This window comes from Vombatus ursinus, unplaced genomic scaffold (assembly GCF_900497805.2).
Source record: "Vombatus ursinus unplaced genomic scaffold, bare-nosed wombat genome assembly UNPS02014807.1, whole genome shotgun sequence".
Classification (NCBI taxonomy): domain Eukaryota; kingdom Metazoa; phylum Chordata; class Mammalia; order Diprotodontia; family Vombatidae; genus Vombatus; species Vombatus ursinus.
In genome coordinates, this window is record NW_020954585.1 from 8,711,980 (window position 1) to 8,727,030 (window position 15,051).

The window sequence follows — 15,051 nt, forward strand, 5'->3', positions numbered from 1 at the left end:
GCCCCGCCCCCAAATTCTTCCTTGGCCAACCAGGCTGGGTTCTTTCGCCCGCACTCCACGAGGGGGGAGGGGGACGGGAATTGGAAGGAAGTATTAGCGCAAGATTTTGGCGTCATAATCCCGCGCCCCCGCCCCACGGAGGAAGCACGTGGTTTGGAACTGCTGCCGCGTGCTTTCCTCCTTTCCTGCCCCGCACAGCCCCTCTGGCCAACGCCCCCCCCGTTCTTCATGATGGCCGCATCCGGGGAGCAGCCCCCACAAGCGGGCGGGGTGAAGCGAAGAGGAAAGGCCCAGTACGTGCAGGCCAAGAGGGCCCGGCGCGGGGGTGGCGGCGGCCCGAGGCAGCTTGAGCCCGGCCTTCAGGGCATCCTCATTACCTGCAACATGAATGAGCGCAAGTGCGTGGAGGAGGCCTACAGCCTCCTCAACGAGTACGGGGACGACTTGTATGGGCCTGAGAAGGTGAGGGGTGGGGTGGGGTGGGGTGGGGGCGGGGTCTGAGACTGAGCTCGTCCTCCCAGAGGCCTGGGGTCTAGCTTGCCTGGAAAGCTTGGGTGAGGCCGCGGATCCAGCCTGGATCCTGCCTTCCCCCGGACCCCCAACCCCAGTGGGGGCAGCCCGAGCTGGAGATGGGGCGTGGCCGCCACCTCGCTCGCCCGGCCCGTGTTTTCCCTTTGAGCCTTCTTTCTTACAGCACGCACCTGCGGTGATACCTGAAATATGTTTTTAAACCAACAAAAATTGCTAGCATATGTGGTGTTTAAAGTTTGCAATGCTCCATGTACATATATACACACGTGGGGCGTTCAGAAGTTTTAGTGTATATGTATTTATGTATATATACACGTACAAGTGTTCCAAAAGTTTTAGTTTACTTGTATGTATACTCGTGTGTGTGTGTGTGTGTGTGTGTATGTATATACAGGTGTTCTGAAAGAATTCATTTACTTGTATAGGTGTATATGTATATATACATATGTACAGGTGTTCCAAAAATTTTAGTGTACTTGCATGTGTGTATATATACACATGTAAGGGTTTTTTTAATCATAGCATGTATATACACATATGTACAGGGTATTTTAAAGTCTTAGTGTACATGCATATGTGTACACATGTGTAAGGGGTGTTCAAAAACCCTAGTGTATATGTATACATATATATGGGGTATTAAAAAAACTTAGTGCACTTGTACGTATATGTGTATGTGCATATGTACACAAATGCAGTATACAGGGTGTTCCAAAAGTGTTAATGTACTTGCATGTATGTACGTATATATACACATATATACAGTATTTACCAAAAGTTTAGTTTACTTATATGTGTATGCATGTACTTATGTGGGCATACATGTATCTAGTGTTAAAGTCTTAGTGTACATGTACATGTGTATATACATCCACAGATGTACAGTGTTCCAAAAGTCTTAGTATACTTGTATGTGAGTATATTTCTATGTCCACATATATATGAGATGTTCCAAAAGTCTTAGTGTATGTGTACATATATATGTGGTATTCTGAAAGTCTTAGCATATTTATATGTGGGTTTATGTGTATCTGCACATATATAAATTTGTATGTATCTGCATATATACATGTATGCATACATTTATATGTGTGCATATATACACATGTGTAAATACATATATAGGATGTTCAGTCTTGTGTACATATGTCTATACATGCATGTAGTGTTCCAAAGCTGTAGCATACATATATGTGCACATGTGTGCACAACATACATGCAAATGTACAGGATGTTCCAAAAGTCTTACTGTGTATATTGTTGTTGTGTTGTGGGGCAGCTAGGTGGTGCATTGGATAGCGCACAGGGCCTGGAGTTGGGAAGATCTGAGTTCAAATCTGGCCTCAGACACTTAACTACCTGTGACACTAAGTCATTTAGCTTATGTTTGCCTCAGTTTTCTCAACTGTATAATGGGGATAATATTAGAATATGCCTCTCAGAGTTGTTGTGAGGATTCAATGAGATAATACTTATAAAAAGTGCTTAGTACAGTGCCTGGCACTGTTTGTTCATTTCGGTTATGTCCCCCATTTGGGGTTTCCATGGTAAAGAAAATGGAGTGCTTTTGCCATTTTCTTCTTTAGCCCATCTTACAGATGAGGAAATTGAGGCAAAGAGGTTGAAATGATTCATCCAGCTCACATAGCTAGTGTCTGAGGCTGGATTTAAACTCATCTCTTCTGAGTACAGGCCTGGTGCTCTATCTATTGTGCCACCTAACTGCCTGGCTACTAATGCTTTAAGCTACGCTGGCTGTTGTGACATTGTGTGTGAAGGAAAAGAGGATTCTGGAATAAGGTATAGTGTGTGTATGTATATATGTATATATACACACACACACATATATATAAATATGGCAAATAATATGGTATACACATATTTCAAGTTCTTCTTTCTTCTGTTTTCATATGTATGTGTACATATGTGTATATAACACATATCCATACGTGCATCTATGCCCTAGAGCAAGTAACTGTTCCATTGTTGAGGAGTAGGTAGCTTCTTTATCCCAGGACCTTTGGCCTTCCCCTTCTGTTCTTCTCAGGAGGCTGAAGGCTCAGGATGGGCCTTGAACCTTCCTGACCAGCCCCATCCCTTGAAAGACAATGCCAGGATCTCACGATTGAGAGCTTCACAGGACCTTAGGGATCATTTAGGCACAACTCATGAATTTTAAAGATGAAGAAACTGAGGGCCAGAGAAAGGTAGTGACTTGTCCAAGGACTGTATAAAGGGGTCCCTAAACCCAGATAGAGTTTTTCATGCTGCAAAATGAAGTTTTGGCTCCACTTGGGCTGGTAATAACAGATCCAGACTTGGAAAGTTCCAGGTGATTGGGGGGGGGTGTCTTAACCTGGGGTCCATGGATGGATTTCAGGGATCCTGTGAACTTGACTTTTTAAAAAATCTGCATCTTTATTTTTCACTAATCTCAAATTAAAATTTGGCATTTCCTTCGATTATGAATGTAAGCAACAAAACCGTTATTCTGAGAAGGTGTCCATATACTTCATCAGGTGGCCAAAGGGGTCTATGACACAAAAAAAAGTCAAATGCCTACTGAAGGGGATTCTGTATATTTCTAACATAGCAGAAGATCATTGAATCTAAAGTTGGGTGAGACTTTAGAGGTCAGAGTCCATTTTACAGTTGAATCTGAAGACCACCCAGAAGGGAAAGTGACTTGACCAACATCACTCATGGAGTAACTAGCTTAATTGAGAGCCAGGCATGGCTTCACCTACTGGGGGATTCCCAGTAGGTACCCAGACCCCCTTGGCAGTTTCACTGTTAGAGAATGCTATAAATAGTTGTTCTAACTTTCTTTTTAAGAGGTTAAATTAACTGCTAAAGCCCTAGAACATCTACTTTTAAAAAAAGAAAACAGGGCCCTGAAATGGTATATTTATTTTGTGAGAGGGAGCACACATGTCCTGGTAAAATAAAATTCAGTGAATATAAAATATTTGAAATTTTGAGGGAAAAGTATTACATAAAGTAGGGATGTATTCTGCAGTTGAGAGGGTGGGGCAGACAATATATTAAGTCTCTGCTTCCCAAAAGTAGAATTCTTCATACCAGCAATAAAAATTTTGTTGCAGGCCGTTTACTGTACACTACCCAGGATTTTCTGTGCTTATTTAATTACTGCTTTTAAATCTGGGCTGGTACCTTTATTTAAGCTTTTCAACTTAATGCAAACAGTTTGTAGACAAAGATAAGCAGCCATCTGGAAGTGAGGAGGAAGAGGAAGATGATGCAGAAGCCGCCTTGAAGAAAGAAGTCAGTGAGATTCAGGCCTCTACAGAATTGAGATTAAGACGATTCCAGTCATTGGAAAGTGGAGCAAATAATGTGGTCTTCATCAGAACACTTGGCATAGGTATGTGAGCCTTAGACTTCTTAATGTAACAAATTTACATGAGTTCATGATATTGGCCTGCATATCCCTGCCTCAAAGTGAATGACTCCATGACTTGAATATGATGACTTGGCTAATGATGTGAACATGTCATCTTTCTAGATTTTTATTTTTCTGAAGAAAAGTTTGTATTATAAATGGGTAATATTTTACCAGATGACACTATGGCAGTGGAATAATGTGATAATACTGGTGGATGATACAGATCTCCATAAACATAGAAATGTTTACCAGCATATAAAATTTTTTCTGGCTTTCCTGTTAGTCCATGTTTTCACCAAAATAGTTGCAGTGATCTAGAGAAGTAATGTATTTCTTAGTATTTTATCTAAAATCCTCTTAAACTTTGAAGGCTCTGTTAAATTACCTTATTGAATTAAAAAAGGAAAAATTAAGATGTTTTAGAGAAAATTTCTGAAATACATAAAAATTTGCTTTTTTTTCCGTAATAATTTTTTTTTCTTTTCTCTGTGAAGAACCTGAGAAACTTGTACATCATATCCTAAAGGATATGTACACAACCAAAAAGAAGAAAACACGAGTTATTCTGCGCATGTTGCCCATATCTGGCACATGCAAAGCTTTCTTAGAAGATATGAAAAAATATGCTGAAACCTTCTTGGAACCTTGGTTTAAAGCACCAAATAAAGGGACATTCCAAATTATTTACAAAGCGCGAAATAATAGTCACATGAGCAGAGAAGAAGTTATTAAAGAGCTAGCAGGTATGTTTCAGGTAACATGGAGGTGTGATACAGCTGTGGAGTATTAAGGTGCTTTGGAAAGAGGTTTGGAGTTGAGCTGGGTTTCAGTCCCAGGTCTGCTAGTTCTTTTTAACCTTGGGCAAGATGTATAGCCTCTTTGGGTCTGTTTCCTCATCTGGATAAGATGGACGAGATGTCTTATACAGTCTCTTACAAATCTACAATTCTGTTATAAGAATCTATGATAATTGGTCACATTATTCTCAAGATCTGAGGTATTTTCCCCCTTAGAATTAAAGCTTTTGCATATTGAACTAAGTGCTCATTGGATCAAAGATTTAGAGGTGGAGGAGACCTAAGAGTTCATGGAGACCGGCTCCCTTATTTTAGAGATAGTTTTGGGAAACAAAACCCAACCTCAGGAACCTGAGGCTCAGTGACTTGTCCAGGGTCAGCCACATAACTGGTAGTCATTTCCAAGGTGGGATTCAAACCCAGGTATTCTAATTGCAAGTCCAGTGCTTGTGTCCACCATATCAGGCTGATTCTCTAGTAAATCTATTAAGACGTTTTTAAAATACATTGTAATAATCCTCACATTTCTGGTTTTAAAGAAGTTGTGTTCACTATAGCAGGTATGCTTTTTCTGGGTTACTGAGGTGAACTTTTTCAAAGTTGAGAGAAAGTTACATCAACAGGTATCATAACACCTCATCCTAATTGTTTTGCAGATCTGCAATGATTTTTAAGTTTTATTTGAATTTGTTATTCCAACAAACTAGAAATACGAAAAGAAGGGGGTGGGGTGGGTACATGCTTAAGCCTGTCATATTCACAGCCTAAGTAGTTTGTTTATCTCTTTCTGTTGCAGGCATAGTGGGCTGTCTCAATCCTGAAAATAAGGTCGATCTTAGTAATCCCCAGTATACCATTGTGGTAGAAATCATTAAGGCTGTCTGTTGCCTGAGTGTTGTCAAAGATTACTTGTTGTTCAGAAAATACAACCTTCAGGAAGTGGTCAAGATTAACAAAGAGGGGTCTCAACCAAACCCTGGCCAGGATGCACAAGTAAGAAATGGAAACAAGGCAAAACTGGAATTTGGAAACACAGACAAGGAGAATCTCAAGTCAAACGAAAGTGACTCTGCAGAAGAAAAAAATAATCCCTTGGTGATGGTAGAGGGTAGTAAAGAGGAGGGGCTGCTTTCTGAGACCCAGGTGGAAAGTGAAAAAGGAGACAAATCTGAAAATGGAAGCCAAGTTATGGAAGGTTCAAAATCAAATGAAAGCAACCTGGTCTCGGAGAAAAATTAATCAGTTGAGGCAAGGAGTAGTAAGAGAAGAGGCATATTCCAAAGATGGGCACAAAATAAGCTATCGAAGTTGAAAATGTTATTACATAATGAAACTTGCCCTGGAGGTGAGTTTAATCAAAAAGTTTTCAAAGTTGTGGAAGTATTAGAAATACAATACCGTATTTCACTAGTGGACAGAATAGTGTGGTCATCCTCCTCATAGGGAGTGATTAATTGGTTAAAATTCTTATTTACCCCCAAAAGCATTTTTTCATCATCCAGTCTGGAAATAGCTTGGGGACAACATCCTAAAATTCCTAAACGAGAATAGGATTTTAGTTTTTGGACCACTGTTTAAAGACAGGAAGGTTAAATGTGTTAGAACTTTTCATGTATGAACAAGGTTTAACTTAGAAGTTGTTAGATTCTTAGAACATCTGCTTTTTCTGGATTTGTGTGGAATGACTTGAAGGAACAATTTATGCACATTATTAACAGTATAACTTAGGGAAATAGGGGGAAAATGCTTTTTATATAAAGTTCCAGCTGATGCCCAGATTCAAGGAAGAAGGTAACTTTAATGGTGTAGAAGCACCAGACTCAGGATCCCTTGGAACTTAAAGATATCTGAGCACATAAAGACAGCCACATCCATCTAGAGTGTACTTTGACTCTTATATGTTGCCACAGAGTTGAGTCTCCTTTACGTTTTAATTTTGAGAGCTCCTCTAGAAAGATAATTTTTTTTTTTTCATTTTCAGGAGTCTTAGATCTTTCATATTTATTTCTGTGGTTTTGGTACTATCTGAATGTGACATTTTTCATAAGCAACTCTTCCCCAAGTTAGTCATTGGTACTGCATCAAGCTTTGGGATAAACATTTTAAGGTTTGTTTTCAGTTTTATAAACTGTTTGCTCACAATGACATTTCACTTTTAAATGTCAAAATTCCATGGTGCAAAATTGATACGCTCAGATTATCTTACCATGTAGAGAAGAGGGTAAACTGTGTGTCTTCAGGTAATGTTTCATTAATACTAATGTAACTATAATTTTAAATGTGCTCAGGGCACAATTCTTTTCCTTACTATTTTGGTTAAATACTTGACTGTAACCCATAGCAAGATAATTTTGTTTTTCATTGATACTTTTTCAGAAATGCAGAAGTAAATTTCTCATACAGAAACCAATGTTTAATCTGTTGGGGTTTTTTTGTTTGTTTTTGAGGAGATGGGAGTGTGGCATATGGGAAGGGGGTATAGCATGGGCTAGGAGCACTTAGGTGGTGTTGAGTCCCCTTTACATTTTAATTTTGAGAGCACCTCTAGAAAGATAATTTTTTTTTTCATTTACAGGAGTCTTAGATCTTCCATATTTATTTCTGTGGTTTTGGTACTATCTGAATGTGACATTTTTCATAAGCAGCTCTTCCCCAAGTTAGTCGTTGGTACTGCATCAAGCTTTGGGATAAACATTTTAAGTGATGGTAGAGGGTAGTAAAGAGGAGGGGCTGCTTTCTGAGACCCAGGTGGAAAGCAAAAAAGGAGACAAATCTGAAAATGGAAGCCAAGTTATGGAAGGTTCAAAATCAAATGAAAGCAACCTGGTCTCGGAGAAAAATTAATCAGTTGAGGCAAGAGCATAGAGCATTGGGCCTGGAGTCAGGAAGATCTGAGTTCAAATCCAGCCTCAGACACTTACTAGCTCTGATTTTGGGCAAGTCACTTAACCCCTGTTTGTCTCAGTTCCTCATCTGTAAAATGGGGACACACTGGAGAAGGAAATGGCAAACCACTTCATATCTTTGCCAAGAAAACCCCATAGAGTCACAAAGAAGCAGACACGACTGAATGACTCAACAACAACAAAGAGCATGGGCTCTTAGAATAAATATAAATATATACAAAACCAGGGCCTTCCTCATTTTAATGTGACAGTGATCTTTGGTTCTTAAAGGCTGTACTCATAGAATATAAGTGAAGGTAGGTCTTATCAAGCTGCACAGGCTTTTGAGTATGGACCCAGCAGTGGCCCGAGGTCTGTAGACCAGCCTACTGAAGTGTGAAAATGTGGCTGTAAGGGTAATTCATTTTTTCAGCTGTAGCAACCTCCAAGGATGATCTAGTAAATCATAGAAAAGTTAATGATCTTTGTCAGGTGATAGAGTATTTCTCCCCCTATCCCCCAAGGAAATCACAAATTCTTGAAATAGATATGAAACTGTGTGGAAAGTTAATCACTACATAAAAAGGATTAAGTGGAGAGTTCCTTTTATAAAGCCAAGAATATTTAAAAAACAAAGTTAATCACCCCTAACCTGTTTTGTAAATAGGGATATTTTAGTTAATTTTCTTTAAATCAAAATGTTCTTGAAATTATATTACAAGCTATGAAAGTGAAACTAGGAGAAAAATGTAGCCAGTAACTATGATAATTTTGATGAAAACAGTACTTAAAAGGTAGCTGAATTCAGATTAGGTGGAATGACCAGTATTGGTTATGGAGTACAGATGGTCCCTTTCCTGAGGAGTATAGGGGTAGGGGGACTGTGGTCATACGGTTGCTATGTCTATTGGTTTTGATTATTTGGTGTAAAATATAAAAGGCATCAGGAAATCATGTTTTTTAAAGCTTGCTAAATCCATTTTTTGGAACTATTGAGCTTCTAAAACTTGGATTAGATGCTTTGCCAATTTAAAAAATAAACCTAACCAAATATAATATATAAAGAATGGAAAGATGTAGTTTTTCTCCGTGAAACATTAACTTCTGAAGTTCTTAGCAGTTTTTTTTTAGCCAGTAAGATACAAGACAGTTGAAATACAGTTTCAATTTTTGGCTCTACAGGCTAAAATATTCCCAAATTTTTTGGACTATCTTAGAGCTTAAAAAAATATATATATAAGGAAAGTAAGGATTTAACATTTTGGTTTTTACTGTGAGTTGATAGTAACTAGTCAAGATTAGCAGAAAGCAAAGGTAAAAGCAGACAGAAGAACTCTGTGTAAGTTCTTAAGTAGTGTCTCGGTGTTCTGGTCAGGCTAAGCCCGTCCCCACTCTTGGTCCCTTAGCACATTTCGCTTTATTTTCCCAGTGATTGTCTTTGGGAGTTCTTGAACAAATTCCACCTAGCAAAGAGAAGCATACCACAGAACCATTAGTAGTATCTTTTCCATGACCCTGCTTGATTCATAAGATCTATTACTCCAAAATATACCAGTTTCTCTGATTCATGGGCTTTAAGACTTGAAAGACCATCAGCATTAGGTGTTCTTAACCTTGGGTCTATAAAATTTTTATGTTTTGAAAACTTTAAGTTTCTTTTGTATTCCAGTATATTTTATTCATTTAAAAACATTATCCTGAGAAGAGGCCCATAGTAGGCTTCAGCAGGCATCCTCAGGGTTCCAAGACACAAAGAAGGTGAAGAAGCTTTGATCTAGTCCAGCCCCTCTCCAATACAGTTGAGGAAATAGTCTGAGAGAGGAGAAGTGACTTATTAGTTCACACAGGTGCCTGGTAGCATGAAGCAAAATTAGTGGGCAGTAGGATAAGTATAGGTGGGTGGTGGGATGGGGGAGTCATGCAGAGAGAAGGTACAGTTAAACTCCCCTACACTTCCTGGAGACTAGGAGCTCTATTGTGCTAACCAATTGAGTATTGCTTTTTCCTAGGCACGAAGAGTTATCTTTATAAGCAGTATCTATGTGACACCAGAGTAGTGATTGATTGGTGAGTTGTAATTGGGGGGGCGGGGGGAGCCAAACTGGTGGATGGATTGAATTGACTAATTGTTTCCATATATCAGTCTATTCAGCCAAGGTCTTATGTCCTGGGAGAGAGAGTCAGTGAATACTAATCATAGAGTATTGAAACCCTCAAGGGGCCATAGGGTGATTTAATCTCTATTTCTAGGCAGAACTACCCTTCCTAAATCATTTTAAAAAAGTAACTTTCTATTTCATAAGATCCTCCACAAAAGATTCCAGTCTTTGTTTTATAATATAGCATTATTGCTTGTAACCCTTAAAGTCTGGGAAAGTTCTTTGACACATTTGTTACAGTTAGAGTTTAGGAACTAAATTAGAGGTTCTGTGCCAATGTCTTCAAGCAAATCACACGTGTTTTCTATGTTTCAGTTTTGTCATTTGTGAAAAAATTCTGTCATTACGAAATGAGTTACTACTATATATTTGAATACTTTACCAAACTTACATTTTGCTAGTCAACAAATAAAGACTTATAGTGAAAGTAATTTCTGCAAGACATTTTTCAAAAGGAACTTCTAGTTAAGGTACTACATACATGAAACAATCAGGAACCTCTTATTAGTAAGTTTTCTACTATATGAGGGGCACGATAAGCAGGATAACTAGCAATAATAAGAATAGCTAGCATTTATATAGCACTTTTAAGTGCTATTTGCAAAAATTTCATTTTATACAACCACGCTGAGAAGTAGTTGCTATTATATGTTATTACAAATAGGGAAACTGAGGCAAATTAAGTGACTTATTGAGGGTCACAGCTGGTAAGGATCTGAGGCTGGATTTGAACTCAGATCTTAAGGGCTTCAGGTCCATTACTCTAGCCACTATACCACCTAGCTGCCTCTTCAGATACATTTCTTCAGAGGTGTCTCTCCTAATAATATAAGTAAAGATAGGTTGGGTGAGCTAGGGGCCTTGTCAACTAAGACCTTTTTAGAGTCTCATTGTCATTGGACCCTTTTAAAGAGTATCAGTCTGCTATGATTTTATTAGTCTTAGGCATCACCTTATTAAATGCATGACAAGAATGTAAATGAAAAGAACAAGAATACAACCTGAATGCTATTCAGTTTTAATGATCCATCTTGGCTCTAGAAAAGAACTAAGAAAATACACCTTGCTCCTTTCTTTGCAGAGGTGGGGGATTATGAATGTACAATATGCTGTCAGATTTGGTAGATGTCTGTCAGTTTTGCTGAATTACTTCTTGTTGTTTTTCATTCTTTGTTACCAAGAATGGCTCTCTCTGTCTCCGTCTCTCTCTCTCTCTTTAGGAGAAGGGGAAAAAGCATTTATATAGTGCCTACTATAGGTCAGGTGCTCTATAAATATCTAATTTGATCTTCACAACAAACCCTGGGAGATAGGCTCTGTTATTATCCCCATATTACAGTTGGGAAAACAGGTCAGGCCCAGGCCCAGGATCACATAGCTAGTAAGTATCAGGCTAGATTTGAACTCAGGTCTTCCAGACTTCAGGCCCTGTACTCTATTCAGTGTACCACCTAGCTGCTGCTTTTAAGTAGAGGAGGGTTAGGAGGGATATATTTGGAAGTAAATTTTTAAAAAAAGATCAATAGGGTGGGACAGCTGGAGCAGCACCTAATTAGATGAAGGTGCTGTTTTCTTTCAAATTCTCCTTTTAAGGAAAAATTATGAAAATGACAAACATCAACCAACCTTAACTTCACATTTACAAAGAACTGTGAATATCTATTACATACTCTTTTTTTTTCCCCCCAAGTAAATACAAATGTTAACACAGTACTCATTTTATTTTTAAGTACTTGCCTTCCTGGGATATTTGTAGGGTGCAGTTAATTTTTTCACATGATTCTGAAGCTCGAGAGCCAGTGTCTCTGTATTGGCAGATTTAAAGGGCGCAGATAGAACCACAAAAGCTTTCACCACCTGCAGGAAGAAAAATCCGAATCTCTCTGTTACAGTGGTTTTCTTTTTTTTTTTATTAATTTATTTTGATTTATCAAAAATAACTTCCATAAGCTTTTGAGTTTAAAATATTTCTCCCCCTTCCTCCCCACCATCCTCCCCAAGACGGCACACAATCTACAGTGGTTTTCAAACTACATCAAAGAATAGCCCCATTCTAGAAAAAGGACTTTTTTTTTTTTTTCATTTAGAAACCATAGTTAAGGTAGAGGTCCCAGCCAAACATCTTCGACTTCTTCAGCCTACCACTCGGAACTTTATGATAGAAACTTTGAGAGAACCTTGTTTCTGAAGTCAGATCGAGGAGTGTCAGGGAAGCAAACCCCAGGGCTAGGTTCCTAGGCAGCACTGACCTCTGTATGCGCTGGATTCCTGAACGCGGTAATAAGTCACCGTTTATATTATACTGTAAGCTTTATTAAGCAGTTCTTTAACAAACAGCCCTGTGGAGGTAGGTGGTGGAGGTAACACTCTTACCTCACCTTTGCCTCCAGGGTTCATCTCTCCCTTCAAGAAGGAGTTTGAGCATGAAGTCTTTCCAGATCACCCCCAGCCTCCAACTGCTATTGCCTTCTCTCCCAAACTACCTTGGACTTAACTACTTTGAATATATTCCCTTTATTCTGTAGTTGAGGCAGCTAGGTGGCTGGGCCTGGAATCAGGAAGACCTGAGTTCAAGTGTAGCCTCAGATACTTCCTAGCTATGTGACCCTGGGCAAGTCACTTAATCCTATCTTCCTCCATTTCCTCATCTGTAAAATGATCTGAAGAAGGAAATGACAAGCCACTCTAGTATCTTTGCCAAGAAAACCTCACGTGGGGTCACAGAGTTGGGCACAACTGAAACAAGAACAACAAAATAGATGTGAACTACGAAAAGTAAGGTTACCTGTTCAAAGTGACACACAACTAATATTGATCTAGGATTCAGACCAAGGTCTCCTGACTCCAAGACCACTCACTATTCTATCTGCTCCAGCACCCACCAATTAGAAATTGATTTGAATCAACAATTTTTTTTTTTTAAAAAGGTACGTCCCTTATGGGAAGGTTAAGGACTCTCATTTTTTCATGAAGTTTAAGTTCACAGACCCTATGCTAAAACCCTTGGTGTAGAGAGAAGTGGGGGGCCCAGGACAGAGGAGGGAAAATCTCTAAATTAGTTCATCAGCTGTTTCTAGCAGTTCACATTAAGAGAACTATATAGGAATTTCAACTGAGGGAGGGTTGTTGCTTTGGGAGGGTTGCAAATCCCAAAGTAAGCTTGTAGTAATAGGGGAACTTAGGTCAGCATGTGAGTCCTTGGAAGCTAAAGGAGAGCACCAGAAGATTTGGCAAAGACAATTTTACCTGTCTTACTACTTCTTCCATGGTCAGCTATGCACCAAGCGAGGAGAAATTATTGTTATCTTCCCTCTGTCTCTCTGTACCACATGAACTGACTCCCAGTTCAAAGAATTAAGGCTAGGAGTGTTACAGTAGTTTAGTTACATTATAAATTAGATAGGTTTTTGTGGGATTGCTTGGGGACCTCACCACCTTATCTTGTGTATGTGTTTATATATATGTGTATATACATAGAACATGTACACTGATGTAATAAACTTGAAATATAACAATACACTTGGAAATAACAAATGTACATAATAGATCAAATAATAAACAGCAAATGTGCAAAATAAACAAAAATGATTCTTAATATGCTCTATACTGCATCAGATTCTGTTCCATTATTAATGTATATATATTATACATATCATATATGTATACATTTGTGCAGTCATTTTCAATCGTGTCCAACTTTTGACCCTATTTGGGGTTTTCTTGGCAAAGATACCGAAGTAGTTTGCCATTTCCTTCCCCAGTTTATTTTACAGATGAAGAAAACTGAGGCAAACAAGGTGAAGTGACTTGCCCAGGGTCACCAGCTACTAAGTGTCTGAGGCAGGATTTGAACTCAGGAAGATGAGTCTTCCTGACTCCAGACCTAGCACTCTATCCCATGCCCCACCTAGCTATCTCAAGGTCTCTTTTAAGAATTTTGGAATCGATTGTGTGATGTGGGAGACACTGGCACAGGACCGCTCAGTATGGCATGCCCACATCAGAGAAGTTGCTATGCTCTATGAGCAAAGCAGAATTAAGGTAGCTCAGGAGAAACACAAGATGCACAAATTTAGAGAATCCACCCAAAATATTCACATAGACTATTTATACCCCGACCTATGGCAGAGAATATTCCGAGCTCATATTGGTCTGATCAGCCACAGTCAGACATACTGTAATTGGACTGTAGCATAATGATGTCATTTTGGTCCTCGAGAACCAGCCAACAACAACCAGTCAACCAACCAACATTAATGTAGTATATGTGCATATGTATTAATGTGTTCTGTATATACACATTAATAATATGCATTCTCATCTGGAAAGAGCTTTATAATATTAAAAGTAAAGTTACTTGTATTGATCCCTTGATAGCTTTATCCATATCTGTATTTATATATCTATCTAGTACTTTTACATAGCTGTAATCTGTAAATCACAATTCACAATACTATTTTTATTCTGAGATCTAAACCATCAATTTACAAATGAACTTTGGAGAGTAACCTGTTTGTAAATTAGTGTCTAATATTCATTCACACACATTGCTTCTTGACAAGAAGAGACTGCTCTGTCAATTCCATCTTTTAAAAGATAATTGTGATAAGGCATTTTTCATCAAGTTGCTATTCTAATTATATCCATTTTACCTCTCCTCTGATAGGATCTGGACTGCTGACAACAGCAGATTCTATAACAGCTGGATGCTCAATTAGGGCACTTTCAACCTCAAATGGTCCAATTCGGTACCTGGGAAGAAAAATCAATGAGCCCCTTAGACATAGCTTCATTTAATCCCATTCCTCCATTTTACAAATGGGAAAACTGAGGCCCAGAGAAGTTGAGTGACTCACCCAGAGCTACACAGACAGTACATAGCAGTCAGGCGTTGATCCCAATGCCTCTGATTCTAAATCCCAACTGCCATCATAATTTCTGAATTAACTTTTAGGAACTTTATTTTTATTTTGTAAACTGTTATTTTCTATTTTTTTTCTTCTACCTATTTTGACTACTTCTTAGTTTTTGGTCCTAGATCAACACCTGTGTCCTATTCCCTAATATGTATGTCTTCCAAGCTTCTGTCCTGGACCCTCCATTTCTCTCTACACCAAGGTTTCTTAGAATAAGGTCTGTGAACTTAAATTTTTTTTAATAATTGTATCACAATATATTTGGTTCCCTTTGTAAGATTGTTGTTGTTCTTGAGTTGTTTCAGTCATGTTCGATTCTTCGTGACCCCTTTTGGGGTTTTCTTGGCAGAGATACTG

The 15,051-nt window shown here is 38.7% G+C and overlaps 2 protein-coding genes across 2 annotated transcripts in view; one reads left to right on the forward strand and one right to left on the reverse strand.

Annotated features, from left to right (window-relative positions):
- Positions 1-132: 132 nt before the first annotated feature.
- Positions 133-7,144, forward strand: LOC114051915 (THUMP domain-containing protein 1-like). The gene is made up of 4 exons (XM_027874316.1): positions 133-462; positions 3,739-3,916; positions 4,432-4,680; positions 5,531-7,144. Exons 1-4 carry the CDS (start codon positions 229-231, stop codon positions 5,971-5,973), a joined length of 1,104 nt encoding a protein of 367 aa, XP_027730117.1. The 5' UTR covers positions 133-228; the 3' UTR covers positions 5,974-7,144.
- Positions 7,145-7,791: 647 nt separating this feature from the next.
- The window catches only part of LOC114052477 (acyl-coenzyme A synthetase ACSM4, mitochondrial-like), a 30,110-nt gene continuing 22,850 nt past the window's right edge, over positions 7,792-15,051 (reverse strand). Inside the window, exons 11-13 of the mRNA XM_027875116.1 lie at positions 14,431-14,530; positions 11,516-11,635; positions 7,792-9,082 (exon numbers count right to left, since the gene is read on the reverse strand). Coding sequence (XP_027730917.1) covers positions 8,996-9,082; positions 11,516-11,635; positions 14,431-14,530 — 307 coding nt within the window. The 3' untranslated portion in view covers positions 7,792-8,995. The remainder of the gene's footprint in view (positions 9,083-11,515; positions 11,636-14,430; positions 14,531-15,051) is intronic.